Here is a 27,633-nt window from a genome sequence, read left to right as displayed (position 1 = left end):
ACCCATACTGACCGGCATGGTGAAGTATGGTCAAACAACACATTACCTCTGGGTGCCTTGACAAAGGAACATTACTCTTTGGTTCTTTCGGTAAAGTCACGTAGGTAGAAAACATTAAATAAAAATAATAGATCACGACGTTTCGATCGCAACACAAGCAACTGTCATCAGGTGTGAAACAAACACAGCAGGAGGACTGCTGACGTAGGTCAGCAGTCCTCATGATTTTTTTATTACTTATGCCATTGAAAAGTATAATTTTTTAAACCCTCATTTTCATTATATGTACACAATATGTAAAAAAAATTTCATTGCCACTGGCAGAATGTTTTATTGCAAAATGTAAAATGTCAACCTAATCTGGATTTATAATATAACTGCAACTGAAGATATCACTCAACAGGAGAGGGAACACCAGCGTGGTTGGGTGGCAGGTGATCAAAATTGGGGAACAAACAGCAGCATCATAATGCTGTGCCTATGACAATATAACCCAGAAACGGCCCAATCTTATCAGATCATAGAAGCTAATCAGGAACTGAGCCTGGATATTGCCTGCATGGGTGACCACAATGCACAAACAGGTTGCCATCGGGCTGTGGGATTACGTGGTAGGCGGCAGAGGGCATTGTAACAAAGCGAATGGTTCTACTTTGTTAATTGTTAATAAGCTTGCACACCCATGGTCCCCACCTTAACCAACCTGCACTCACCAACATGGTGAAGTATAATTAAATAGCTCCCCAGGACAAGCACAGCCCAGAGATGCCCTCATCGAGGAGCGTATTGACATGCTGCTACAAGGTAATCGTAACAACAAATTGTATGCAATATGGGCAATAGATAACAGGAAAATTATCTATGTTGACCTTTGCATAAGGATTGTTGTCATCAAACAAACAAACATAGTTTCCGCACAAAACAAAACACCGCCACAATCACAATGGCCTGACGCTTCAAAAAAACCCGTGTCCTCCCAGCGGACCCGGGACGCACCTGCCCCAGCACGCAGTTCACCTGCGACAGCGGGCGCTGCATCCCTGGAAGCTGGATCTGCGATGGCGACAACGACTGTGGCGACGGCAGCGACGAGGACGGGAGGCACGCGTGTGGTGCGCGCACGTGCGGCCCCGACGAGTTCACGTGCACCAACGCAAGCCCGCCGCGGCGGCGCTGCATTGAGCGCAGATTCGTGTGCGACGGCGACGCCGACTGCTCCGACGCACTCGACGAGCATCAGAACTGCACGCGGCGATCCTGCACGGGCAGCGAGTTCGCCTGCGACAATGGCCTCTGCGTGCACAGTCCATACCGGTAATGGACGGACTAAGCGCCGCCGTTGTCGTCGTTGTCAACGGTCGCGCGATTTTGATCGATTGCATGCGGTCCCGGCAAATGTTAAAACATTACGTCACCGTAAACAAAAGTTGACGCGTGACGGCAAGGAAGCGTAGCCCTGCGATTTCTCGCTTGAGACTCATTCCGACAAAAAGGGCCTCTCCTCGAGGGCAGCTCTGGAGGGGTATTTTGAGCCTCGTTGTCGACACCGGCCTAAAAGGGAAAAAAGAAAATCTACAAATAATCGTTCAGTTGCAAACTTTGCAGGAATTCACAGCCTCACGCCCCATGCCTCCAATGTGTAATTTCAGCTGCTGTGGCCACGTGAAGTTATCCCCGGCCACTAAACAATTTGTTGGACTCCGGTTGACAAACCCCAGAACTAGAGCACAGCTAAAAGTTGCTTCCCGGTCAAAGAGAACGACCCATGGTTTTTATTCCTATTTCGTGCAGGTGTGACAGGAGGAACGACTGCGGTGATGGGTCAGACGAGCGTGGTTGCACATACCCCACGTGCCGGCAGAACCAGTTCACCTGCGAGAACGGGCGCTGCATCCCGCGAATCTTTGCCTGCGATGGAGATAACGACTGTGGGGACGGATCTGATGAAGACACCCACTTGTGTCACCAGCCGCGCCCCACCTGCGCTCCGGGATTCTTTCAGTGCGGTGGGGGAGAGTGCATAGCCGTCCACCTGGTGTGCAACCAGGCCAACGACTGCGCAGATGGCAGCGACGAGAAGGGATGTGGTACGTGTACTCATTCCTATCAAGAAACGCTTTTTTGACCCACTTGTGATGATTGGTCCTGATAATGCTTTTAATTTAATTACATTGTAAGTGGGTTACAAAACAGCGAAATGTCTGTCTTTAAAGATTTTGTTTAATGTGAATTATATTGAGATGTAATGTTTGCAAACGCACACAACAATTGGCTTACCTTCATCAGTTTTTATTTACACAAAAGGTCTCTATGGGACACGAGATACCCATGCCCATAATCTCTATAATCTGAGAATTGTCGTCGCTTAATTGTAAATTGGGGCTTACCTTTACACCTGACGAATGTAGATGTCGATGTGTGGATTCATGGGATTTGCAACAACATACACAGGAGCTACAGTAATGTATACGTGCGAATGTAACAACGAACAAGAACACTCCTGTATATAAACTGTTTCAGACGTAAATAAAAAGTGTACAAAATATGTTATTTAATAACACTATATTGTTTTATTCTTGGCTTTTGTCGTGCATTCTCTGTTCAGGCATTAATGAATGCCTCTACGCATCCATAAACCAGTGTGCCCACAATTGCACCAACACCCTCACGAGCTTCTACTGCTCCTGTTGGGCTGGCTTCCGGCTCATGGCGAATGGCAGGGCATGTGAGGACATTGACGAGTGTAACGAGACCCCGCAGGTAAGATGCCGTGGATGCAGAGATTGCTTCATTCATCACGTCTCCAAGCATGCTCTCTGTAATGCGAATGCAATGGAGTTCCAAATGCATGGGTACCAGAGTCTGTTTTTAGACTCACTGATTTGTCTTATAAATCAATCTGTCTACAGAATGAATACTAGCCTAAAGGTTGTGCTGTATAGCTCTCCGAAATATTATTGGGTTATATTGTGGGTTATTCATCAAGCTTGATATCCGACGTTTCGCTGCACATCCTAAAGAAGCTCCCATCACGGAGAGTGAAACGTCGGACAACATCATGCCAAACAACACGCAGCAAGATGTCCAACTCACATTAAACAGCTGCCACCCTAAGGTGTTCACAATAAAGGAGACTCTACTTATTACAAGTGACATTGCCACTTTGTTTACAAAGATACGGTTAAAAAAAAATGTGCACGACCCAAATGATGCATCCTAAGGCGCAAATGCATTCCGCCCGGCCTCAGGTGTGCAGCCAGCTGTGCGAGAACACGGCAGGCTCGTACTTCTGCAAGTGCGCACCGGGTTACGTGCGCTTGCCCGACGGGCGCACGTGCCGGCAGAACAGCGGGGTGGAGCCGTACCTGATCTTCTCCAACCGCTACTACGTACGCAACATGACGGTGGGCGGCGGCAGCTACGCGCCTATCCTGCAAAACCTCACCAACGTGGTGGCGCTGGACTTTGATCGGGTGGAGCGCCGTCTCTACTGGGTCGATTACGGCCGGCGCACGATCGAGCGCATGTTCCTCAACCGCACGGGGCTGGAGACGGTGATGAAGCACGATCTGCCAGCACCGGAAGGATTGGCCATTGACTGGGTGGGCAGGTGAGTGGTGTAGGTGAAAAACCGTAAGAAAGTCAATGTCTTATACTTACCAGGTAAGGCCTACTGAGTTTTTTCGCTCTTTTTTCAGACCTGGCCACAAATGATAGCTCAACGAGGTGGCTGATCGAGTGGAAATTTATATAGCAGCCAAATACTCTGAATGTCAACGTGTCTCCTGGCTTAAACTTGCAATTGGGTTGTAGCCGTCAATGTTGGCAGCCATGAACTAGTGTTGTAAATTCCACGTTCTTAAGGCATGGGCCAGTCTCTGTAGGATGATTAATTATCCTACGAATAAGCCAGTTTAATGCAATTTATTTGACTAAACCATTCATGTAATTCCAGATTAAAACGATACACTTCTGAAAACATTTACCATTTTAGTCCACTCGTAACTTTATTTCATGTTTCAGTCAAAACAGTTGCTTTAAACAAATGCATAATCTGTATCTAAGGCTACTGTTGACAATTTGTGCAATTTATTTACCCCATAAAGATGACAATCTAAGTGCACTCAGAACTGGTAACCTTCCAATTATCGAATCTAACACTGCACCACTAAACATGCCTTTTCTCTCATATATTTCTTACCTCCTCAGGTTTGACATTGAACGTTAAATATTTTATGGCTGTAATGTGTTGCTTGTTGACCGAGGTCAACCGTACAAACGAGAATTTCATTCTCAATGGGCTCTCACCTGGTGAATTCAACTCAGTTATTTTGTTATTGGAACCAGAGCTATTTGACTGGAACATTGTGGCCAGTTGCAAAAGCACCCTTAAGCATTGTGTCCCTTAGCTCTGAGCAATGCTTTCAATTGTAGCCTTGGAGAAATGTCAACGTACTGTGTCTTTTAGAACAAGCCACTTGCATGGTCGTCATCCATGTTTTTGGATTGCTCTGCTTATTATCCCGAGAAGATGCAGTGTGTGCATACACCGAACATTATTTAAAACCCATTCAAATGTCACATTTTCTTTTTTTATGGTTAATGGAATAGTGTGATGTATAATAACGTTGAACTAATTCCCGTGGAAATGAATCTACTACACCTGCTATCTTGAGATGCTGATGGATGTATGCGTTAGAGCAAATTCAATTGCTGCTGCCGTTAACTGATGTTTTTCTCAGCACAGAGACTGTATAAGAACATGACTGCTGCATGGCATTGTTTGCGGGTGTGTTGGATAGCTATCACGATGTGTTTTCAGATTGCACCGCGTGTTGTTGGAATGATGTCCGATGTTTCGCTCCACGTGCCGGGAACGTCTTTCGGAACCGAAGAAAAACACGCGGCACAACCCGATGCACACACATCGGATAACTATGCACGACACAGTGTTCTTCACTGGCGGTCCCTGGTGGCCTTTTAGTGCGGCCTCTGACGTGCGGCCCACGATAATACACAAAGAGTGAAAAGGCCCCCGTCGTTCTGCTGTCAACCCCAATGGTTTCAAATGTGTGAAGGCCCTCACACAGTCACACTGATGATGTTTTATCGTCTAAAGTGAGTCTCCCTCTGAAAATTCGTGAAGAACACTGATCTTCGAGCACTCCTTAAGCTGACGTTCGGCCTCGTGACCGCCAGGTGGCGCGGTCGTTTGTTATTACGTTCGCGCAGGACTCTTCATTGTTCAAAAGCCGGTTTTCCATCGCTCTCCCGATCTAATGAGCAAGGCCCCCCCCCCCCCCTCTGTTCTCTGTACAATATTGAGTGATCTAACGGAGCTCTGTGGCTGTAGGAAGATGTACTGGGCGGACGCCGTGCTGGACTGCGTGAACGTGGCTGAGCTGGACGGACGCTACCGCAAGAAGCTGCTGTCGGGATGCGTGGATACCAACCACACGTACTGCATGGAGAATCCACGAGGGGTCACACTGCACCCCAGATTCGGGCGAGTTATCGCACAAGACAAGAACTCCCATTTACAGCTTTCGTGACTGCAGGGATTCATCTTCTTGGTTCTTTCGGTAAAGTCACGTAGAAGGGAAGTAATAAAATAATAAAATAAAACATAATAAAATAATTCTCACGACGTTTCGGCCACAACGCAAGCAGCCGTGGTTTCACCTGAGGACGGCTGCTTGCGTTGTGGCCGAAACGTCGTGAGAATTATTTTATTATGTTTTATTTTTATTATTTTATTACTTCCCTTCTACGTGACTTTACCGAAAGAACCAAGAAGAAGAACTCCCATATTAGCGGACGCAGACTGGTGGGGATAGGGGCAAGGGCTGTTAGCGAGCACCAGTCAAGGCCTGCATGGCACACAGCAGGGTGGGTGGGGCCAGAACCACCCTTCCCAGTACCAAGTAGAAATGTTAAGGCTAAGTTGACTTAGGGGAGGCCCATAATTGGTTTAGATATGACTCTCCACGGATGTTAGCCATGGTAGGAAATTGATGTCAGCTCGCCGAGTTCGTGGTGCGCCACATGGTACCACTGATGCATGTTTTAAGGGACATGTGCATTGAGATTCATGGGAAAGTAATGCAACCACATTTCTTGGAGGTTCAACCGGGACACATGGTGAGGAGTCTGGCAGCCCCATCCCTCTCTCCGTAAGCCCACCCACTTCACGTAGCCCCGCCCACTTCACATAGCCCCGCCCACTCAACCACTGGCCCAGCCACTGGGCGTGGCCTCGCTTTCTGACATTGGCCCCACCCACGACTCAGGTAGCCCCACCCTTTGCCTGTAGTACTATCTTAAGTTGACAAAATGCTAATTTTCACTAAAGTTTCTGGACAGAGGAACCACCATTCTGTTCCGGCCAAACCAGAACGATTGGTAGCTTTAAAGCAGATACATCTCAGTTTAATGAAAGTAAAAATTTTGCAACCTTTCAGAAACAAATTCGGAATGTTTTTATATATATTGGAGGAATCCAATTAGCTATAATGCTATTTTTTACAGATGTCAATCCACTGCTGGAGGATGGCCGTTTATTAGAATCAAAATGTATTTAAATACTTTGAATCAAGGTTTTACAAACCAACATTGCCTCTCTAATGGCAACTGTTGGTGCCGTGAACTGTGATCAATGTGATTTCAATGTTGTTGATGCGCAATGTGTCTGATTATACCGTGTTAAACTTCACGTGCAGCGTATTAGATTTACAACTAATTGCGTCATACATATATATATGTATATCCTGATCATGAATATTACGTAACATTTTTATCCATCTTAAAGACGTTCTGAATAATTTTCTTTATATATAAAAAGGAACTTATTCAAGCAATAGTTTTTATTTTAATTATAGTTATTTTGCGTGTTTGCATGTTCTGGAGCCTAGGTGGCGGAGCCTATGATCATATACTTCAGCGTGAGCAGGCTCCCACCATTATATATTTTATTCCAGTCAATGGGCCATCACAGAAACCCCTCTCCAAAGTCGAGAAAGTAATGGCAGTGTGCGGAGCACTATCATCATTATCATTATTGACGACTAGGTCGGTGTATACTATAGAGCCATTGGTGTCTTCGCGTGAGGGATGTGGCTGAAGCGTGTGCCAGACTACACAGAGATGGGGTCCAGCTACCGTCTGTGGCCACAAAAATTATGTGTAGTGTATTTCAATTTGTCTCTGTTTCCTCGTCTCTCATGTTCTTTCTTCGTCTCTATGTCTCTGTCTCTCGGTATCCCCGTCTCCGTGGTGCCTGTGTTTTGGTTTATATATCTCTCTCTCCCTGTCTTTCTCTGTTTCCTTGTCTGTGTTGTATCCCCATCTGCTCCCGGCCCCACTGCGTATTGTATTTACATCTCCCTGCCTGTTGGGAGTCTCCTTGAACCCCAATCTCTCATTTCGCACCTGTCTCTTTTCAATCTATTACATTCCACTGCTATTGTTTAGTAAATTTGTAAAACAAAAATATATGTGTGTGTATATATGGTACCATGCTCAGTTTTAACTCGTAGTTTTTGCTAAGCAAAAATTAACCACCACGATAAGACATTCATCGTCAGATGAAAATACATTCAGCGATAACTAAACCTTACATTGTGTGTCTGCAGGTACTTGTACTGGACGGACTGGGGAACCACGCCGTACATTGCCCGCGTGGGCATGGATGGAAAAAATAAGTCTGTTGTGATCAGCACCAAGTTGGAATGGCCCAATGGTCTCACCATCGATTACACCACGGATCGCATATTCTGGTCGGATGCTCATCTCAATTACATTGAGTAAGTGTGCTAGCCTACGTGACCTCACACAATTAATACCCCTGGTGGGGTGGAATGTCAGGGCATTGATGTTATTCCTATTGCAAAGATGGGTCTAGATGTGTGTGGGGGGTATATAAAATGTATAATAATAGCAATATCGTTTATCTGTCTATGATAAAAAAATATATATCTAAATGATTTCCTGCTCAAATGAGCATTGAGGTGGTGCTTATCTCCTCTTGGTACCCATTAGCCTGTGGTGGAAATTCCACATTCCTGTGGTGGAGGTGGATCCATCCTTCCCCACACAGTGGTGCTCACTGCTTTGACCCCAGCGAGAAATGGGCGGAGTCAACCCCCAACCGGGATTTTAACTCGCAACCTTCAGATTGCGAGTCACCCACTCTCCCACTGAAAGCACCACCCATCAAATCTGAAGTTTTCATCAGGAGATTCTTGCATTGGGTTAATTGTCCATTTCATTTTTAAGTGGTGTTATCTCCAGACCACCTTGCAGCCAATTGGGATTTGGAGTTATAGCTGCTCCACCAACCCCTTTTGAGCTGTTTGACGGTCCCCTCCATGACAGATACTAAATATCGCAATAGATGGAAGGCATCTGTCCGTCTAGGGCATTAACCCTCAGTTATGAGGACAGCACTCAATCAAATAGAACCCTTGAATCCAAATAACTGCAACCATAATCTCATGCATTTCTGTTGCCGTCAGTGTACGTGTTTTTGCTCAATCCTGAACCCGTAAAGTGGCCGCCAAAGTACGGCATTGATTGCATCTGCTTTGCTTCCCGAATGCAAGGTACGCAAACCTAGATGGAAGCCATCGGCACACAACACTGGCGGGCTCGTTGCCGCACGTCTTCGCGCTCACCGTCTTTGAGGACACGATCTTCTGGACTGACTGGAACACGAGGAGCATTGAGAGCGCGCACAAGTACACGGGCGAAGGCCGCACCATGCTGGCCAACACCACGCACCGGCCCTTTGACATCCACGTGTATCACCCCTACCGCCAGCCGCCAGGTGTGCTCCATGAGGACCTTGCAAAGGACACCTCCCGCCCTCCCGTCAGCTTGCCTGCCTGGCAGAATTTTTTGTAAAATGTATATGTTCACGCCCGATGTAGTCTGTGTGTTAAATATGCATTGCATTAATCTGTGTAAGCATTACTGCTTGATCTGTCATCAATTTCCCTACATGCAATTTAAATCAGTGACTGGTTGACCGCTCTGTGTGTTAAATGCTTACCTTGCATATTTTTTATGACAGTAAGTACATTATCAATTTCACTGACAATGCACACTTTGCATTCACTTGTACTTGAATGAGCAGATTTTACAATTAAATAGAAAAAAATTGTATAACTCTTCCACAATTCAACACCTCTCATGTAAAATAAAATAATATTTATAACAATTTGACAATATCAGTCATAGATTTTGTTACATACTTTCATTCGTGTCATCTATTAACATATATACAGTGTGAGCTAGTGATATAAACTAAAATAATGATGATAAATTATAGAGATATCAACATTTATTTCAAAGCCTCTGCTTGTCTCCCTCCAATATCAATACACTCATAAATCTGTTATCACTCTCCTTTGTGAGATATGGAGCCTTTGCTTTCACAATCTCCAAGCACCTGTTGAAAAGAAAGCAAGAGGGCCGTTTTTTAAATTAGTGGGGCATCTATAAATGGGATACCCTGTGTAAAAAGGGACGAGATGTTAACTCCCTCGCCTGATGGCTTCGATCCCGACTCTGATGCCTATATATTTGGAGTTTGCATGTTCTCCCCGTGGTTGTGAGGATTTTTCTCCGGGTCCTCCAGTTTTTCCCTCCACATTTAAAATCAACATGCATTCAGAGTATTTGGCTGCTATACATTTCCACATGATAAGCTACTCCGTTGAGCTGTCATTTGTGGCCAGGTCGCTTCTGAAAGAATTGCTATGAAGCTCAGTGGGTCTTACCTGATAAAAAATACAAAATTGTTTAATAAAAAAAAAAGATTACTTCATTTGTTTCTAAACTTTAACTGAATTGACCGCAAAACATTAACACGGCCTCAATCAACTTTCCCCACCCTCCCTCCCTCCCTGCGGCCACCAAGTGCCCAACCCGTGTGGCAGCAACAACGGCGGCTGCTCCCACCTTTGCCTGGTGGCGGCTGGTGGCGCCGGCTTCCAGTGCGAGTGCCCCGACGACTTTGCGGCCATCCACGTGGGCACGACCGTGCGCTGCCTGGCCCGCTGCACCAGCACCCAGTTCCGTTGCCAGGACGATGAGAGGCAAGGCCGCAGAACCCACAGAAGACAGCAAAGCAACCGTTAAATACGGTGCCGCACTACTACACTGTGAAGAAAGATACCGTCATAGTAAAAAAAAGTGTTATGTTTGCAGAGTAAAAAAAAAGTTATCGTGTTATCGACACGCCAAAGGTTGAAAGAGGTTTGTACAAAATGTAAGAGAGGCACGGATGTAAATCCCACACCAGACCCAAAAACAACAGTAACATTAAATACAAATCAGCAGAGTGCAGTGTTAAGGAATCAAAATAACAAAAATACAGATACAGCACTATTTTTGCGTGTGTCTGGACAGGTGTAAACAAGTTGTATATAGAGGTCCAAAAACTAATTAATGTGTAATTGTACAGCTCTTTGTCAATTTACTGCTGAATAAAGGCCTTTCAATTCCACATCAGTCATAGGATTTCCTCGACCATACACCACCATATTGGTCAGAGCAGGTTGAGATGAGGCTCAAAAGAAGCTGTCTGGTGTGGACCAATCAGTTTCAAAGATAATGCATATATTATCAGAGTACGTTTTTTTTTGCATTCTGACCACAAGTATTGTGGTTAATGCAGACATGATTCCTTGTAAAAGGTTTTAGTGTTTTAACATCTTCGCACCTGTTTTGTTGCCAGAAACAAGGGGAAAACCTATTCTCATATTTTGGTACTGGCAAAGGAGGTCCCATGATATCGTTTATGTATTTTCCTAGATATTCAAGATATATAATGATTCACTCCACCTACAAAGTTATACGTTGTCATGTTTAGTAATATTTTGATAGAAAAAAATGGAAATGTCTTCCCTTGTGCATTCTGAATCTATCGTGGCTGCAAGGTTTCCATTAATCAATCACATGCAATATATATTAATTCAAAAACATCGGTTTGTTGCATATATTGTGACTGTAGTAATCGATTTTAATCGATCAATCAATTGAACTTTACAAGCATAATATTGTCTACTCAACATTCAGGATATGCACAAGACAGGCAATTTTTTTGTAGAATCTTCACCATCAATTATGGGTCAAAACACTGCTGGCTTAAAATCAGGAATATTAATGGTGGAAAAATATTAACCAGATCAGCTTTGCTGAAAAATAGTCCTGATGACGTCCAAAATGTGTGGTTTTTGTCTCTGCACTTTGACAGGTGCATCCCGATTTGGTGGAAGTGTGATGGGCAACGGGACTGTCGCGATGCCTCGGACGAGCCGGCGACGTGCCCTCACCGCTACTGCCCCATTGGGCGCTTCCAGTGCCGCGACGGCAACTGCACCAGCTCCAACCTCCTTTGTAATGGCAACAACAATTGCCCCGACGGCTCGGACGAGGAGGACACCCTATGCTGTGAGTTGCATCGCTTTACCCCTGCCAACTGCCAACTGAACCTCGAACGCTCGCCCGTATCGACCCAACTGCACGCTCCCTCTATCTGATGCCGTTCTATGTTGCGTGTGTGCACGCACAGTCAACCACCGGTGCAACAGCAACCAGTGGCAGTGCATGAATAAGCGCTGCATCCCAGCGGCGTGGCTGTGCGACGGCGGGCCGGACTGTCAGGACAGCAGCGATGAGGACTCCGCCACCTGCGCCGCGCGCACATGCGCCCCGGGGCAGTTTCGCTGCAACAATGGGCGCTGCATCCCCCGCTCGTGGGTGTGTGACGTGGACGACGACTGTGGGGATGGCTCTGACGAGCCTCACGACACCTGCAGTGAGTCCACAACACATTGCTGATCTCGTCAAGGAGCATACTCCATCACGTGAACTCCGGTCATCATCGCAGCAGCGGCTTTTGGCTGGCCATCAGATGCGCTCTGCGGCCGTCTGGAACGCTCTTCCGATACTAGGAAGCCACTGGAGCTATGCACTTTTAAATCTAGATTGAGAACTAATATCTTCAGAACTGCTTTTTGTGTCGATTTTGTTGTCCTCCTGCACCTCCGATTAGCACGGTTGGCTACGTACGGTGTGAATGAAGTTCAACATACGTACATACATACATACAAACATACCGTCGTCTGCTGCGCTCTCTGCCATAAAAATGGCACGTGCCTGCGAAACACACTTCAATCCACTACTGGATGAAGGCCTTCCCAAGCCATCACCATCCCTTCCGATCCTGCTGTGTAACAATCCACCTAGCACCTGCACACGAGCCGATTTCAGCACTCCATCTCCTCTGTGGATGTCGTCTACGTTGTGTTCCGTCACTTAGCTGCCACTCATCGTTATTCTACACCGTCATTCATCATTCCTTTTAGCGAGCACAGTTAAACGAGAGATATAATGATTCATCGATTTAATCATGTAAATCAATACCTCAGCTCACGATACATGTGTCGAATTATGCGGGAAAGAGTATATTATATATTAACTGTGCAAGTCATACACAAATCGTGTGCAAATGGTACTTTTAAACTAATAGAAAAAACAAGAAAGAATAATCAAGCCTGGACAAATGAGGCAGCTCAAACAAGACAGTATAAACCAGACAACAATAATAATCAATTCTTGAATAACATTTTGGCTGATACTTGACAATTCATCAAATTTCCTGGGGATAAATCATTACATGCTTCTAGAGGAAATGCCTTCCATCATAGGTAAATGACAAGCTTATAGAGGCATCTTCCCTCTTGGGAAGAGGAGTGGTGGCGTGTCTTTTGTGCTGCACTTTTATTCCATTTATTTATCTAGATACATGAACTCAATCATAAATAAGTGCCCAGTTATATAAGAATGAGGATAATGAATTATAAGTAAAAATGTAGTATCCATGTCGCTGACAATCCACTTTATAACTGGAGCAAGGGACAAGACATATCGTCAGCACTTGCTCTTACTGTGCTCAATAACTGCATTGATGGATCCATTTGCCCTTCTCAAAGTTTCTGTCGATCGTCGTGTGCGTGCAGTGGGTCCGAGCCACCGGTGTGACAACCACACAGAGTTCGCCTGCAGGACCAACTACCGCTGCGTCCCGACGTGGGCTGTGTGTAACGGCATGGACGACTGTCGTGACAACTCTGATGAGCGGGGCTGTGGTAAGCTCGTGTAATCATCGTCAGTCATGCTCTTTCCGCTGTTGGATGAAAGCCGCTCCAAGCTGCTGCCATTTTTCATCACCCTGTGAGGAAACGATCCATCTTGCACCTCCACATGAGATGAATTTACTGCTGCATCTCCATAAAGGACATCCTCTTGGGAGTGTTGTCTCCTTTGGGTGTAATTCTGTCATTGGTCTCAACCATTGGCCATCGTTGATGTGTCCTGCCCAGGCCCACTTACTTTGCTTCACAGTCACAATGAGGTTTCTAACCTGCACATATCTCTAGTCCTTGTGCTCCTGTTTCCGTCTCTCAGTGGAATCCAAGTGTACACATCTTCATATTGCTTTTCGCTTTCCAGTTCTTTCAAATTTCTTTGTCAGTGTCTATGTTTCTGATCCATATTTGACAGTAGATAATATACATGGGTTAAAATGTTATTCTTTTGGAACATTACTATGTGGCTTTTGATAATTAAGTACAGTTTTACAAAAACACTCCAATTTGTTCTCATACAGTACTTTATTTCGTAATGTTAATCCCAGTCCACCTTCAATAACTGTCCTCGGTATGCGTACTCTCATATGGTTTTCAGTTGTGACCCTCCAAAATATATCTCCAGTAGTTTAGTGATTGCGTTGAACATGACCTTTGCTTTGCTCACATTTATCTCAATCCCCACTTTGCAGCCTTCTTTATTCAGCTCCTCCATCATGTAATTCGTTTCCATTGAATGTCATAAGACTCATTAGCAAAATGTGCAGTGGTTTATAGATTTTTTAAGTATATTTATGTGTTTTTTTTCTCCAAACCAATTTTTAGAAAACATTATCTAATGTTGTGGCAAATAGCGTTGATGAAAGTGTGCGTCATGTTTAATTGCATTCGCGATTCATGCTTTTCATCCATCCATGTGAAACTAACTGGATTCCACATATGGTGACCTCCTCGAATGATGAGTGTTTGACCGACAGCTGTTCTCCGTTTGTACTATGTTACTAGCGGAGATAACTTGTGACCCTCTGGGTGATTACCGCTGTGACAACCACCGCTGTATCCCACTGCGATGGAGGTGCGATCGATACGATGACTGTGGCGATGGCTCTGATGAACGCAACTGTGGTACGAGAAAACCCACACACATTAAAACGTTGCAGTGTTTTAATTTTTCCAAACAATGTAAACATTTTCCCATTTGATATTTATTGTTTATTTGTTTATTGGGGAACTAAAATCATAATAATCATAAAAAAACACGTAAAAAACAATACAATTAGCTCACTTCCGAAGAGTGGCTCTGTGGTAGCCCTGCTCTGTCTCAGCCATCGATCTCTTCCCCATCTGCTCAGCCCCAAGGCCATGCTCCGAAAGCGAGTTCCGCTGCACAAACCAGCGCTGCATCCCGGGACGCTGGGTCTGCAACCATGAAAATGACTGCGGTGATAATTCAGACGAGCGCGACTGTGGTGAGACATCCAGCAAACATTCACCACTCTGCGTGTCAGTAACGTTTACCAATTATGGACAGTTTCGACATAAGTGCACATCATGCAGATGCACATCTGGCCTTAGGCTAATTAATCACTTAACTGTGTTTAGTCATGATCGCATTACCGCCTTTTGTGTGTACTTAATGCGAATTTAATGTATACGTGTGTGCCAAATGTGCATTTAAGATTCTGATGAGTGTTTCAATACATGCTTTTGTATACAGCCTGAGTGCATCCACCACCAGGACTGGCAAGGTATACTATATTCCCAGGATGCCACCATGCAGTCGTGAAAAGACTTCTATGAAAATTACGCAAATTGTCATGGGATTGGACATGCAGATATTGATCCAAACAACAGTTTTATATATATATATAATTATATTAGTTTATTGCTTTGTTATTTTTTTGATGGCGAGGACCTGCCCCTGTGGTTGACACTTTGTTGATTCGGCAGACTGACATGCGGTGTGTACCAACTGTTTGGTTGCCGAGCTTGGCATGTCTTTCTGGCCCTTTTTTCGGGCCTTGCTACCAGTCCCGTGGCATGCCAGCAGGGCATGGTGTGCCTATACGCCGTGAGCCCCGGCAGGTTTTGATCGGTGGGCCTTGAGCCCAGGGATCCGGCAGTGCTCGGAGAGCCTTGCCAGCATAAGGTAATTGCTGCTCTTTAAAAGCATTATGCCTCTCTAGGGCAGACAGTCCTGTGGCCCGCAAGGCCTTTGCGGACATTGCAAAGATGGCGAGTTTCGTGATAGATATGGGCATTGATTAGCAGAGAGTAGCCGATTTAGCAATGGAGCCCTGAATGGTTGGGTGCAGATCCCTCTGGCAGAGAAAGGAATTCCCAGAAAGTCTGGAGAAGGTGGACAAAGGAAGATCTCCACCTTATTTTATAGACATAGGTGGAGGTAAGGTGACCTTCCAGAGAATTCTTCTATGCATGACTTAGTGGCATCTGGAGAATATAACTAACAGTAATAGCTATGGGTGCTGCCAAGGGAAGAAAATAAATAAATGTGTACATAAGTAATAAATCATACATTGGTCGCAATTTGTAACAGAACTGCAGACGTGCCTGCCTGGCTACTTCCAATGCAGGAGCGGTCACTGCATCCCTGAGCGCTTGAAGTGCGATGGCTCTGCTGACTGCCAGGACTTCTCTGATGAGTCTATGTGTCGTAAGTATCCCTTTCCCCGTTCAGCACACTAACATTCTTAGGCCAAGTGTGAACTGTCTGGGTTAGATAGGAAGGTGTTGGCTTGTGGGTGCACAAGGAACAATAATGTGTTATAGAAGAACTATGGAGGATGATAAGCTGACGCCAACATACTTTAGAGTGATTAATAACACATTTCTGCGGAGGGAGCTGGTAGGAACGTTGGGTTGCTTGGTCAATGGCCAGGGTCAACGGCGGCGTGGTGTATTCCGCAAATATGGCCGACGTGAATAGGTTAAATGTTGAGTTTTATAAGGGCACCACGGGGTGACCAGCCCCTCCCCACCCAGCCCCACCCTCCCCTCCCCACCCAGCCCCTCCCCACCCTCCCCACCCAGCCCCTTCCCACCCTCCCCTCTCCACCCAGCCCCACCCCTCCCATTTTTGGATGCACGACGGACGGACGGACACAATAATCCCCTGTGGGCTGGTGGAACCAGGTGGTTCCTACCAGTATAACGTTTTCTTTACCTATTTTAAACACTCTAACAGCCTTTCCACTGTTTTCGGTGTGTCCTCAACAGCCACGCGCTATCCCAACGGGACGTGGTGCCCACCATCCTCGTTCGAGTGCGACAACCACGTGTGTATCCCACCCTCGTGGAAGTGCGACGGAGACAATGATTGCGGCGACGGCTCGGATGAGGAGCTGCACCACTGCTGTGAGCCACAGCTGCCGATCTATCTGTTCTTGTGCAAATTTCCATCATCCCCAAAATGTGGTCCTATGATCACGAGAGACATTGAGTGATCTGTGGAGCCTACCACTAGTTGCAGCATGTCTTACACACAGGTCATGCATCTTATTTCAAGGGTCATCTCTTAATGTCAGTCAAATATTCCTCAGGGTGATGGTCTCTGTACATTTATGTAGGAGGCACATGTGGAAATTATGCATTTTCATTGCACAAAAAGGATCCCAATAGATATAGACAGACCCTTCCACAAATTCTATAGCTGACAATTTTACGTAAGCCAAAGTTTGTCGTCATGTTATTTTATGTGCTGGTGGAATTTCGTTATGCCTCTGCGTCACCCTTGCGCTGACAGTGGACGTACCTTGCAATCCACCCGGACGCTTCCGCTGCGATAACAACCGCTGCATCTACAGCCATGAGATCTGCAACACCGTGGATGACTGTGGAGATGGGAGCGATGAGACGCCCGACAAATGTGAGCAAAAGCTGCAGACAATAATGCATGTTGTTTCTATGCCTGCAATTTACTGAACTTACCAGGTTGCGCCTCCTAGTACACTCGCGAGAGATTAACGTCTTACGTTACTCAGCTGCGATACGTTTCTCTGGATCACTTGTCAATGTTGATTGGCGTGGCTGCTGATGATGATAATAACAATGTTCAACGGATTCTGAACCGTTACCAGCGTCGGATGTAACGTCCGTTGTCTGTGCGCAGGTAAGGAGCCCACTTTTGCGCCGTGCACAGAGGAGGAGTTTAAGTGCACCAGTGGGCGGTGCATTCCGATGGCAGCCGTCTGCAACAACTACAACGAGTGCAGAGATAACACCGACGAGACCGGATGCAGTAAGTCTACACGTTATTGATGTGTCTGTTGGGCTGCTTTGTCCTAAGTCAAATAAATCACAAATGAGCATTCATACGGGAGCTCGTCTCCTGTTTTACAGCAGTGATGGGAATTCCACGTTCCTACGACAGGAGTGAGTTTATCTATGAGGCAATTACTGTTGATAATACAGGTTTTTTTTGGTTCGGTTGCGTAAATGTAAATGTGTCCTTAATCCCCACTGCCACCCAACACAGCCAATTAGTAATTAGTAGCGACCTAACCCGAGAAACCTGTATTATGGATGATATTGGTCGCGAAAGCCTACATGTTAAACTAACCACTGTTGACTTCCACACAAAAAACGGTACTTGTTTTTTATTATTAACCCTGAGGGGATGATTTGCAAAGGCTACCCCCCCACCAAGAAATTGAGATCGCTCAACGACTGGCTGAGCAACCTAACTGCATATAGCCATTTTAAATGGGTGGGCAATTTCATCTTACAACTTCTCAACCACCCTTTCCAAAGTCTATTGCTTTTTAAACTCAATTTAAAGTTTTCATATTCTTTGGGTCTTTCGGGCAAGTCACGTAGATAAGTTGAAATAAAATAACAAAAAACTACGACGTTTCGATCACAACGCAAGCGATCGTAATCAACCTATCTACGTGACTTGACCAAAAGACCCAAAGAATATTAATTCCTGCAGTCACGCAAGCTTTAAGTCAAGATTTAAAGTTTTCAACTTGAAAGTTTTTAATCTCCTATATAATTCTCTTTGTTTTATCACAAAGACCAGGGACAGGACCGAACTTGCGCCGAGCGGATTTGTGAGCAGAACTGCACAAACTTACCTGAGAATGGATTCATTTGTTCCTGTCGACCGGGCTTCACGGCCAATGCTGAAAACCGCAACAACTGTGATGGTAAAACACGATTGTGTTCATAGCGGGGGGTCACGAAATTACTTTCCTCACAAGAGAAACAATCAATTCACGAGCAACGTTAAAGGGAGAAAAAACGAATTCGCATGAATAACAGAGTTGAGCAGAACATTCACACGGTATTCTCTTATTTTGGACGTTACTTTCACACTCAGACGAATGTCATTTCTAGGATCAATGCATTTTTTTTTGTAAAAACTGTTATTCGTGTGTTAACCAGCACCATCATAGTCACTATCATTATCATAGATTTCACCAACATTAAAGAAAAACTAATATTGGTGTCACGTGTATATATTGCTGTTGTCTTAGCTGTCTCTGGTGTAACACAGCATTGAAGATATAAGCAGTGAAGAAGAGTATATTGTACTTTTAAAACCACATGATTTCAACCATCCATTTGTGCATTGCTTTGTTTTCATTCCTGGGCAGATGTGAATGAGTGTGAGGTGTTCGGAACATGCCCTCAGGACTGCCAGAATGCAAAGGGTACTTACGAGTGCTTCTGTGTGGATGGCTACCGCTCAGCTGCGGGCAGCTACGGCAAGCGCTGCATTGCCAACGGTGAGACACGTCCTGCCAAGGGAAATCAGCAAACGTGTGGTTTCACTACAGTAGTGGAATATGCACCATAGTTTCCATTGCATCGTTAGCATCCTCTTTTTTCCGAATTTATATTAATCCCAGAATGCATGATTGGAGTCATGGTTAGCATGACTCCATGAGCAATTGTCAGGCACAGCCAGTGAAAAACATCCCATGCTCTCTACAATTAAATTAAGGTACTTCTAGTGTGCCCTGGCTTATTGATACATTTGATAGGTGTACCATAGTTTTCATAAATAATGGATTTTTGGCAAACTGCCATAATATCACTCCATTTAAATTGTTAGTTGTGATGACTAAAGTGTATTTGGAGTTGCTCATTGATGTGACAGCATTTACTGACTAAAGTGCACCGCCGTTCATTGCTACAGATAACTCGCCGCTGCTGTTGCTGGCTGACAAGGTGCGTGTGCGCAAGTACGACCTGACATCGCAGAAGCAAGCGGATTACATATCTAATGAGGAAGACATCCAAGCCCTGGACTTTGACTGGGATCATGATGGCACAGGGCTCAGTACGGCTCTTTCCACATTGTCATGTGCTCACCCTGATGTGCTGTGTTCAGTCGTTATTACATGAAATTGTCAGTTGGTAGAAAAACAAATGATTAAATAAGCATATTACTTCATCGTATTTTTATGGCTTTCTTTCTGTAACCAACCTTGCCTTTCTTCATGATATTTTCACAAGTAGAAGGTGCATATCTGTATTTCTTTATCTCCCAGGTATGGTGTACTACACTGTTTTGAGGAGTGGCGGAAAGTTTGGCTCTATTAAACGTGCTTACCTGGCGGCATTCTCCAATTCCAGCGAAAACTTTGCAACTGGCATCAACCTGGGCCTACGTTACATCAGTCAGCCAGATGGCATTGCCGTGGACTGGGTCGGGAGGTGAGTGTACAGTGTCCGTGGAGAAAATCTCTTTTCATATCCACCTTCGTATTCTCCACACGGGTAGTGAAATGTGACTTGACAGATTGACGATGCAGAGTGTCGGTGCCTTATCGTGTTGACGTATAATTATTTCTGTACCTATGACAGGCACATCTACTGGACAGATGCACAAACAAGCAGGATTGAGGTGGCCTTGCTGGACGGCAGATACCGAAAGCAGCTCATCAACTCTGTCTTAGACAAGCCAGCGGCAATTGCCCTCAACCCCAGGCTCGGGTATGGAAAGCTGATTTAATACATCGTATTTATTCTTCATTTGATAAAAAATAAAGTACATGTAGCATGGAAGAAATATAATCTTCAAAGGAAGATTTAATTAAAATAAAAATTCTGTATCTCTTGTGTTTTATATACTTAGGCTGTGTGTGCTGGGTTGTCTGACTTACGTTTTGAAATTTGTAAATGAATTAAAGGAGCGTTTAAATTTATGTCAGGAGGACTCGAGTGATATCACTGCAATGGTTTTGTATTTGGAAATATGAAATCCAAGTATATAAGAAGTTAATATTACTATGCTCGTTTTATATGCCTCCATAAAGTGTAGTTCAGGATATGTGAATGACACTCAAGGCTTGGGGAGACCTCCATCCAGTCGTGGATTTGAACATTGCTGACGATGAGTTTAATGGTTTTTTTATCTTGACAATTGCGTGAGAGTTGATGTTTTTTTCCTCACGTGCTTCACAAGGATGATGTACTGGACAGACTGGGGTGTGGTGCCCAAAATTGAGATGGCGTGGATGGATGGCCAGCAGCGCCAGCATCTTGTGCAAGGTCTGTTGGGATGGCCAACAGGCCTAGCTGTGGACCATACCAACAACGGTCGAATCTATTGGTCTGACGCCAAGGAGAATGTCATCGAATCGGTGAGGCCTGATGGAGGAGATCGACGGACTGTCATCTCTGGAGGTGGGTCGAGGAGAATTTGGTAATTAAATAGCAAAAATAGCAAAATGCTCTGAAGCAACACTTGGAATGAATGAGCAATAAATTCTTCGTAATTGTTATGTTATAAAATTGAAATTGCCTATGAGCAAATCACACTAATTGTGCCTGATTATCATCAGATGTCAGAAGCTAAGCAGTGTTGAGCCAAGTTGGTACTTGGATGGTTGGCCAGCAGGCAGGAGTGGATTAAGATTGTGTAGGCCCCTGGGCTACAGGTACTTTGAGGCCCCCAGTAAAATTTTCAAAAGGAAAACAAAGTTAAAGAAAAATAAAATTTACTTTTACAAGGCTAACAACAAATAAAATTCAGCATTCACAAGTAAAATAACTTTTCACTTCATCTCTGGAGGCCCTCCAGCTGGCGGAGGCCCCTGGGCTGCAGCCCCTCAAGCCCCGTACCTTAATCCGGCCCTGACAGCAGGGCGTGCCAGGTGTTATAGGCGTGGGGCTGCGGCAGAGGTCGCAAACGGGTTTTGATTCCTTACCCGTACCCGTACCCGGCCGCACCAGGGTCGCAAATGGGTACCCGTACCCGGCCGGGTACGGGTACCCGTTCCCTACCCGTACCCTAATCGACATGAGTGACAAACGGTTACTCACCAGTGACTCACGGCCTACCCGTACCCGTACCCGGCCGCACCAGGGTCGCAAACGGCTACCCGTACCCGTACCCGGCCGGGTACGGGTAGCCGGGTATCGGGTAGGGTACGGGTAATGGGTACCCGATTGCGACCTCTGGGCTGCGGTAGTCATGAGATGGAAGTACTGAGTCTCAGTCTCTGGTATATGTAGGGTTGTTCCTGCTACTTCGGATATCCTATCCCATGAGACCAAACACTAATTCATGGCATTGGCAAAACATCCAAATACGGGACCCTCCTAAAATAGTCTTGGGATTCGGTGAGACAATTCTTGGTAAATAATTAATGGGCATTATTAGTATAAGGAAAATGCCACAACCAATGCTTATCTTTTTGCACGAAATAATAACAGGTGTTTGTTAAGTTTTATGTCTTACGTAAGCATTCAATTAATTGATTCTTTAAAGTTTTTGAGCGCAACTGAAAGTGCGATATGTTTGGTATTCACTTTCATAGACCTCGGAAACCCATTCACGCTGGACGTGTTTGAGAACAATGTGTACTGGACCACACGGGAGACTGGACAAGTCTGGCAGCAGAACAAGTTTGGGAGCGGTGTGAAGAGCCACATTCTCACGGTCAACTCTTGGCTGTCCCAGGCGCGGGTTTTTCAGAAGCATCGCTACAATGTCAATGGTGAGTGCCCCACCCGTATGGTTGGTCGTGTTCAAAACCAATTTCAGCCGTGATCATTGTCTCTTTTTTTTCTAATAGCGTTTAATCTGGCTGGTTTGCTTATTTTGCATGATTAAAATTTATAACGCGTCTGAATGCAATCACATTACAAGACGCTTTACAAAAAAAACAGGATTAGAGGGGGGGGATAAGTTGTAGGGGATGAGTTAGGGGTCAGGCCAGGTAAACAGGGGAAAGGAGAGAGAGAGAGCAATGCACAGCCCAAGATGAATAACCGCAGACCAGCATCAACCGTACGGACAAGCCAGGGTGTTGTACATTTATTTTGTGTAGAATAGTATGCAGAATATCACACACTTTATTATTTATATATAGTAAAAGACTGGTATATTTATCAAAATTGCTTGCTGTAAAGCATGTTCGCAACAGTGACACTTGTGAAATAAGACCACTTATAACCAGATCAGAAACCATTTACATGTCATATTTGTTTTTTTAATATATATTAATGGACATCGTGTAAAGTACATCTGCATGTGACATGTCACCCAAATATTTTTCTGTTCCCTGCAGTAAAAAATCCATGCAAAGGCACCTGCAGCCACCTGTGCTTGCTCCGACCACAGGGATACACCTGTGCCTGTCCCCAAAATGCACAATTCATTCCAGGCAGTGAAACTGAGTGTGATGCTGGTAAGTATGCTCCATTGACGGGCAGTGCATCAGCACCCGCTCGCAAATGGAATACACCAAAGATTCGCATTTGCAAGCATTTTAAAATATTTTAAGACTTTTGTGTTGATGCTATGAAGCATTTTCTTGGATGTGATGCAATAATATGCAGCGCAAAACAAAATAATTGTTCGGACGTGCTCTAATGTGTTTGACAGCTATTGTGCCACCTCCTACGATGCCACCTGCCTGCTTCTGTGTCAATGGTGGGACCTGTTATATCAGCAGTGATGGGAATGCACATTGCAGGTTTGTGACTGGGATTGTCCTGTCTCTTAATTACCCACTTTCCTTGATTATTTTAGTTTTAGCCGATGGCATGATATGTGATGAACGGTTAGCTGTTGTAATGATTGAGTATGTCTTCGTTATTCTTTCCAGATGCGTGTCAGGGTACACTGGGGACTACTGTCAGATGTCAACATTTATCGGACTCATATCTTCCTCTGGTGAGTCTCACTAGATCTGTTCAGCATCATTTCACGTTTTTGGTCACACACGTAGACATTATTAACTGTTGATGCAAATGTTGTCTTTCAGTATAAATTGTTACGTAGAACCTCTAAACATATTCATACGAATATCCATTCACTTGCTGTTGGGGTTTTTCCCCCCCTGTTCACTACTTTGCAGTTGTGGCTGTGATTGTTATTATGGTCGTCATTGGTCTCATCGGAGGACTGCTCGCGTTTGCCCACTTCAATTACAAGCACAGAGGATTGCCTTTGCCACTGCCCAATCTCACCAGGTGAGCTGTCTCATTCACTTACATAACACCCACCGTGGTAACGCATCTGTGCCTTGTGCCTTGTCATTTATTTATTATGTATTCACACGTGTCCATGTGTGCTCTGGTAGCATTGTCAGCATGTTCAAGTCACAGAGAGCAAGTGCACCTGAGGCTGAGAGGGGACGAGATGTCTACGTAAACATTGAGAGACCCGGGATGAATACAGACGCTGCTATTGATGCAGCCGTGGAAATGGTAAATGTTTTGATTTGTAACATTATTATTATTTACATGTGCTTGTCTGTGAGAGAATATATAATAATACATTATGTTGTGATTATCACGTTATTCTTTTGATCTTCTTACACCTTTTTTGCATATGCATAAATGCTTTCAGTGAAATTTCAGATGCTGTAAAGTGTTAATTCTTTATTTTCTTTACAAAGGACAAGAATATGGCAGATGGAGGGAGGCCTCCAGTGAATTTCGAAAACCCTTTATATGGAGCCCATGCTGATGTTGAAATGCGCATCTCCAGACTTCCCAAGGTCAGGTTCTCATCTAAGACTGCAATGATTTCATCAGAATCCAGCCATGATCTATCCACTGCAGAATGTATGCCTTTGACTTATTCCCATCTCTCACAATCTCACAGATTCACCAATCCCATATAGCTCCCACACAGGAGCTGATCTCCTCGTTCCATTTGTGTGGTCTTGGATGTGTTCCCACCTTTGGCTGCCACTTCATCGCCAATAATGACGATCGGCTATAATTCGTTTGAGCTGTTTGTCTTATTCAAGCCCACTTTTCTTAGCAGTCAATGTGATGCCTCTCATTTGTACTTTTTTCTTTGATCCACGTGGCTCCGCTTTTTGTCTGTGTAATTCCAAGCTTGCATCAGCACGTTTCCCACGTTTCCAATCCATATATCAAAGCAGGTTATAAATGCACTCGTTCAAACAGTTATTCCTTCGGCACATTGGTATGTTACTTTTCATTCGGAAATTCCAAAAGCGCTCCAATCTGCTCGAATATTTCATCATTGTAATCCAGGCCTGCTTTCAAGAACTGCCATAGGTACATATACGTACTCTGAAAATTTACAGTTTCTTACAACATTGGTTTAGCAAACGTATTATACTAGACTTGTATTGCTCATTTTATTTGCAGCCAAACTTTGCAACCCATACTTGTTAAGTTATTCGGTAATTCCTGTAAATTTATTTCATGTTGGCTATGACTATGTCATCAAATATATGTGATGGTTAAAGTTTTCTACGGTTAATAAATACCTTTATTTCTCCAATACAATTTTCAGAAAAAAAATTTCGAATGTCGAATTTGGGCTATCGATTACATTTTGAAATATACTCATAAAAATAAAATCATTATGCCTCATGGAGACGGATTCAGTACTCTAAGGGCTGACAAATGAAAGCCTGAATACAATATATTTAGAAGTGATCATTAAAAACAAATTGGCAAATATGGAAAAGCTACACTGAGATTGAATTACATATTTATTTGTATACAGTATTTATTTTTACGTTTTGCTTACAATATACGGCTCTTATTTGATAGTGTGCAATATAAATTGTAAGTTATTATCATCAGTGAATGAACAGGGGATGATTATCATGATTACACTTACAATTTTGAACAGCATCACGTGCCTGATAATGATAATAACAACATAAATCGACTGAGATAATGCATCCAAGAATTGATTGACTCGAGGGAAAGAAATTGAAGGGGCTGAGGATGCACAGAGTGCCATGATCGCCTATTAGCCCCCTTTGGTTTTGTCTGTTAGGTGCTGTAAGAGCCGATTCAGACCAGAAATAATGTGAGATGTGATTTGTAGGAAATGGTGAGCTCTGGACAAATGGAGGGAGCTGCTGCTTCTGAAAGCCCCAGCTTTGCATCAGAGGCCTCAAGTACAGCAGATGCTGCTGCATCACAGGTATGGAGCACAGATGTGTGCATGCAAATCCACACGTGCACGAAAAACATGAAGTTCTAGATGCACTCAAGGCATCATAACTCTGATCTTCATTGATGACCAGAAGCATATTTTATTGGACAAGATGCATCTATTTTGATCTCCCTAACATTTTCTTTGCAATTTGGAAGCTGTTTCCCCAATAAGCCATAGGTGTGAATCTACTTGTCATTTTTGCCCATGGAACAATCAAGTAATTGGAGTAATATTGTCAATTCTTAAATCTCAACAGAGGCTTCTAATACTTGACTGGAAATGTATAAGAATCCCCTGTAAGGATTTCCCTTGTCAGATTCATACCCACTGGAAATCATGTTTCTGTACCTCAATTATTACCCTCCCTTTAGGATAGCAAGGGAAACATCCTTTCATATGCTATTGATCCCCAAATCCTTTAAGGTCCAAGACAGGTTTGGAGGTATAATACCTCCCATAGTTGAGGGCAAGTGAAAGGAGATGCATCCCACGTCAGATACATTTTCTAAGACTGGAAGACAAGCACTTGCTTGAACACAACCAATGCAGTTCATATATACGATTCAATGCACATCGCAAGCCTTTTCATATTAATTTTCTTATTAATTCACCCTTTTCTACTCAAACCATGCTAAGTTATCGTTATCCTTTAGAGCCGGTGAAAGCGCGTCAGTGGTGTTTGTTGAAAATTTCTATATAGTTATTCGCCAGAATAAATTAAGCTAAATTATTTCTGACAATTATGTTTTCAATATTTAATTTCAGGAAAAGAAGAGGTTTAGCTTCTTTGGGAAGAAGGAGAAAACTGAGAACAATTTTGAAAATCCGCTATACTCTCAGGTAACTAACTGCACTGCACAGACATAGTTTTTTTTAACACTAGTTTAAACGGAAAAACAGAAAACGCAACACTGCAGGTTTTACCTCCAATTATGTTTTTATACGCACTCACATTTTTTTTATTTAAATGAAGTATTTTTTTCTTCTTGATATAAACAAATAATTTATAAGGCTCACTCTGTAGTTTTAAATGTCAAGCAAGCTGCCATCAAACAAATTTGGTCCTTACCTATTGTCACTGCCTCAGGCGCACATTTGTTTCATTGCCAGACAATTTTGTATTCACTTTCAAAGTCATGCTGAAAGAGCCCAAGACTTGCGGTCCACATTGTGTGAGCATTGCGAAGATAAATGTATTATTTTTTGGTTAACATCTTCAGTGTTGCACGAAGTTCAGTTTGTAGCGACATCATGGGGAGCGACAGCTGAAGTGAAATTCACCAATATAAAGGAAAATATTTTATTGTGGATATTAACCATTTTAACATTTTTCTTTCCACTTCAGAAACAAAGTGACCACGAGGGAAACACAGGCGACACCTGAAGCTAATCTGTTATTCGGATCCACCGATACACTGGTCATGTGTCAGGGACTCACAAAGAGGTTAGATACTTAATACATTATTAGGCTCACAATGATTCACCTCCCCAGAAATTTTATGCATAGTTATGATTAATTGTCATGATTCAATCTTGACTCAAAGCTTTCGTGATTACAGGAATTCATATTCTTTGGGTCTTTCGGTAAAGTCACGTAGATAGGTTCATCTGATGACGACCGCTTGTGTTGCGATCGAAACGTCGTAGTTTTTTGTTATTTTGTTATTTTCTTTGGAACCTATCTACGTGACTTTACCGAAAGACCCAAAGAATATGGTCATGATTTAATTTAATTGATTGGAATTTTTTTTCCGTCTCATTTGTACTCCATCCTTTTTTTTATCTTGCTTGTGTAGTAAGTATTCAGGAGGCTTTGACGACGGGGTCGGAGGCACACTTATTTATTAACACCAACCTGTGCTCAGTAACGGGTACACACAGTACTAAAGGGGTTATCGTCCCCTTTACTCGGCTAACAGGGAGACACAACATCTAACCCCGCTAACCTAAGCCCAAGTCCTCCACTACGGAGCTAGGGGAGGCTACCTATCCCAGCCCTGGTCAAGCTGGGATCCCGGCACCCTGAGTCTCCAGACCGGCTCTTATAAGAACGTCAGTCTGGGC

The 27,633-nt window shown here is 44.0% G+C and overlaps 1 protein-coding gene across 1 annotated transcript in view; it reads left to right on the top strand.

The window, feature by feature from the left end:
* Positions 1-27,255, top strand: part of LRP2 (LDL receptor related protein 2) — a 78,836-nt gene extending 51,581 nt beyond the window's left edge. Inside the window, exons 49-81 of the mRNA XM_078869039.1 lie at positions 981-1,314; positions 1,792-2,087; positions 2,606-2,760; positions 3,249-3,610; positions 5,354-5,506; positions 7,632-7,802; positions 8,601-8,824; positions 9,920-10,097; positions 11,258-11,454; positions 11,576-11,821; positions 13,026-13,154; positions 14,160-14,279; positions 14,507-14,623; positions 15,712-15,828; positions 16,392-16,529; positions 16,918-17,040; positions 17,284-17,412; positions 18,191-18,322; positions 18,773-18,904; positions 19,318-19,461; positions 19,673-19,838; positions 19,989-20,117; positions 20,590-20,810; positions 21,947-22,126; positions 22,700-22,819; positions 23,017-23,107; positions 23,240-23,307; positions 23,492-23,606; positions 23,717-23,843; positions 24,035-24,136; positions 25,456-25,554; positions 26,335-26,409; positions 26,915-27,255. Coding sequence (XP_078725165.1) covers positions 981-1,314; positions 1,792-2,087; positions 2,606-2,760; positions 3,249-3,610; positions 5,354-5,506; positions 7,632-7,802; positions 8,601-8,824; positions 9,920-10,097; positions 11,258-11,454; positions 11,576-11,821; positions 13,026-13,154; positions 14,160-14,279; positions 14,507-14,623; positions 15,712-15,828; positions 16,392-16,529; positions 16,918-17,040; positions 17,284-17,412; positions 18,191-18,322; positions 18,773-18,904; positions 19,318-19,461; positions 19,673-19,838; positions 19,989-20,117; positions 20,590-20,810; positions 21,947-22,126; positions 22,700-22,819; positions 23,017-23,107; positions 23,240-23,307; positions 23,492-23,606; positions 23,717-23,843; positions 24,035-24,136; positions 25,456-25,554; positions 26,335-26,409; positions 26,915-26,953 — 5,129 coding nt within the window. The 3' untranslated portion in view covers positions 26,954-27,255. The remainder of the gene's footprint in view (positions 1-980; positions 1,315-1,791; positions 2,088-2,605; positions 2,761-3,248; positions 3,611-5,353; positions 5,507-7,631; positions 7,803-8,600; positions 8,825-9,919; positions 10,098-11,257; positions 11,455-11,575; positions 11,822-13,025; positions 13,155-14,159; positions 14,280-14,506; positions 14,624-15,711; positions 15,829-16,391; positions 16,530-16,917; positions 17,041-17,283; positions 17,413-18,190; positions 18,323-18,772; positions 18,905-19,317; positions 19,462-19,672; positions 19,839-19,988; positions 20,118-20,589; positions 20,811-21,946; positions 22,127-22,699; positions 22,820-23,016; positions 23,108-23,239; positions 23,308-23,491; positions 23,607-23,716; positions 23,844-24,034; positions 24,137-25,455; positions 25,555-26,334; positions 26,410-26,914) is intronic.
* The last annotated feature ends 378 nt before the right edge of the window (positions 27,256-27,633 follow it).

This window comes from Lampetra fluviatilis, chromosome 2 (genome assembly GCF_964198595.1).
Source record: "Lampetra fluviatilis chromosome 2, kcLamFluv1.1, whole genome shotgun sequence".
NCBI classification, from domain to species: Eukaryota; Metazoa; Chordata; class Hyperoartia; order Petromyzontiformes; family Petromyzontidae; genus Lampetra; species Lampetra fluviatilis.
The sequence above is the reverse complement of the archived record's forward strand: the minus strand, read 5'-3'. Positions and strand labels throughout refer to the sequence as shown.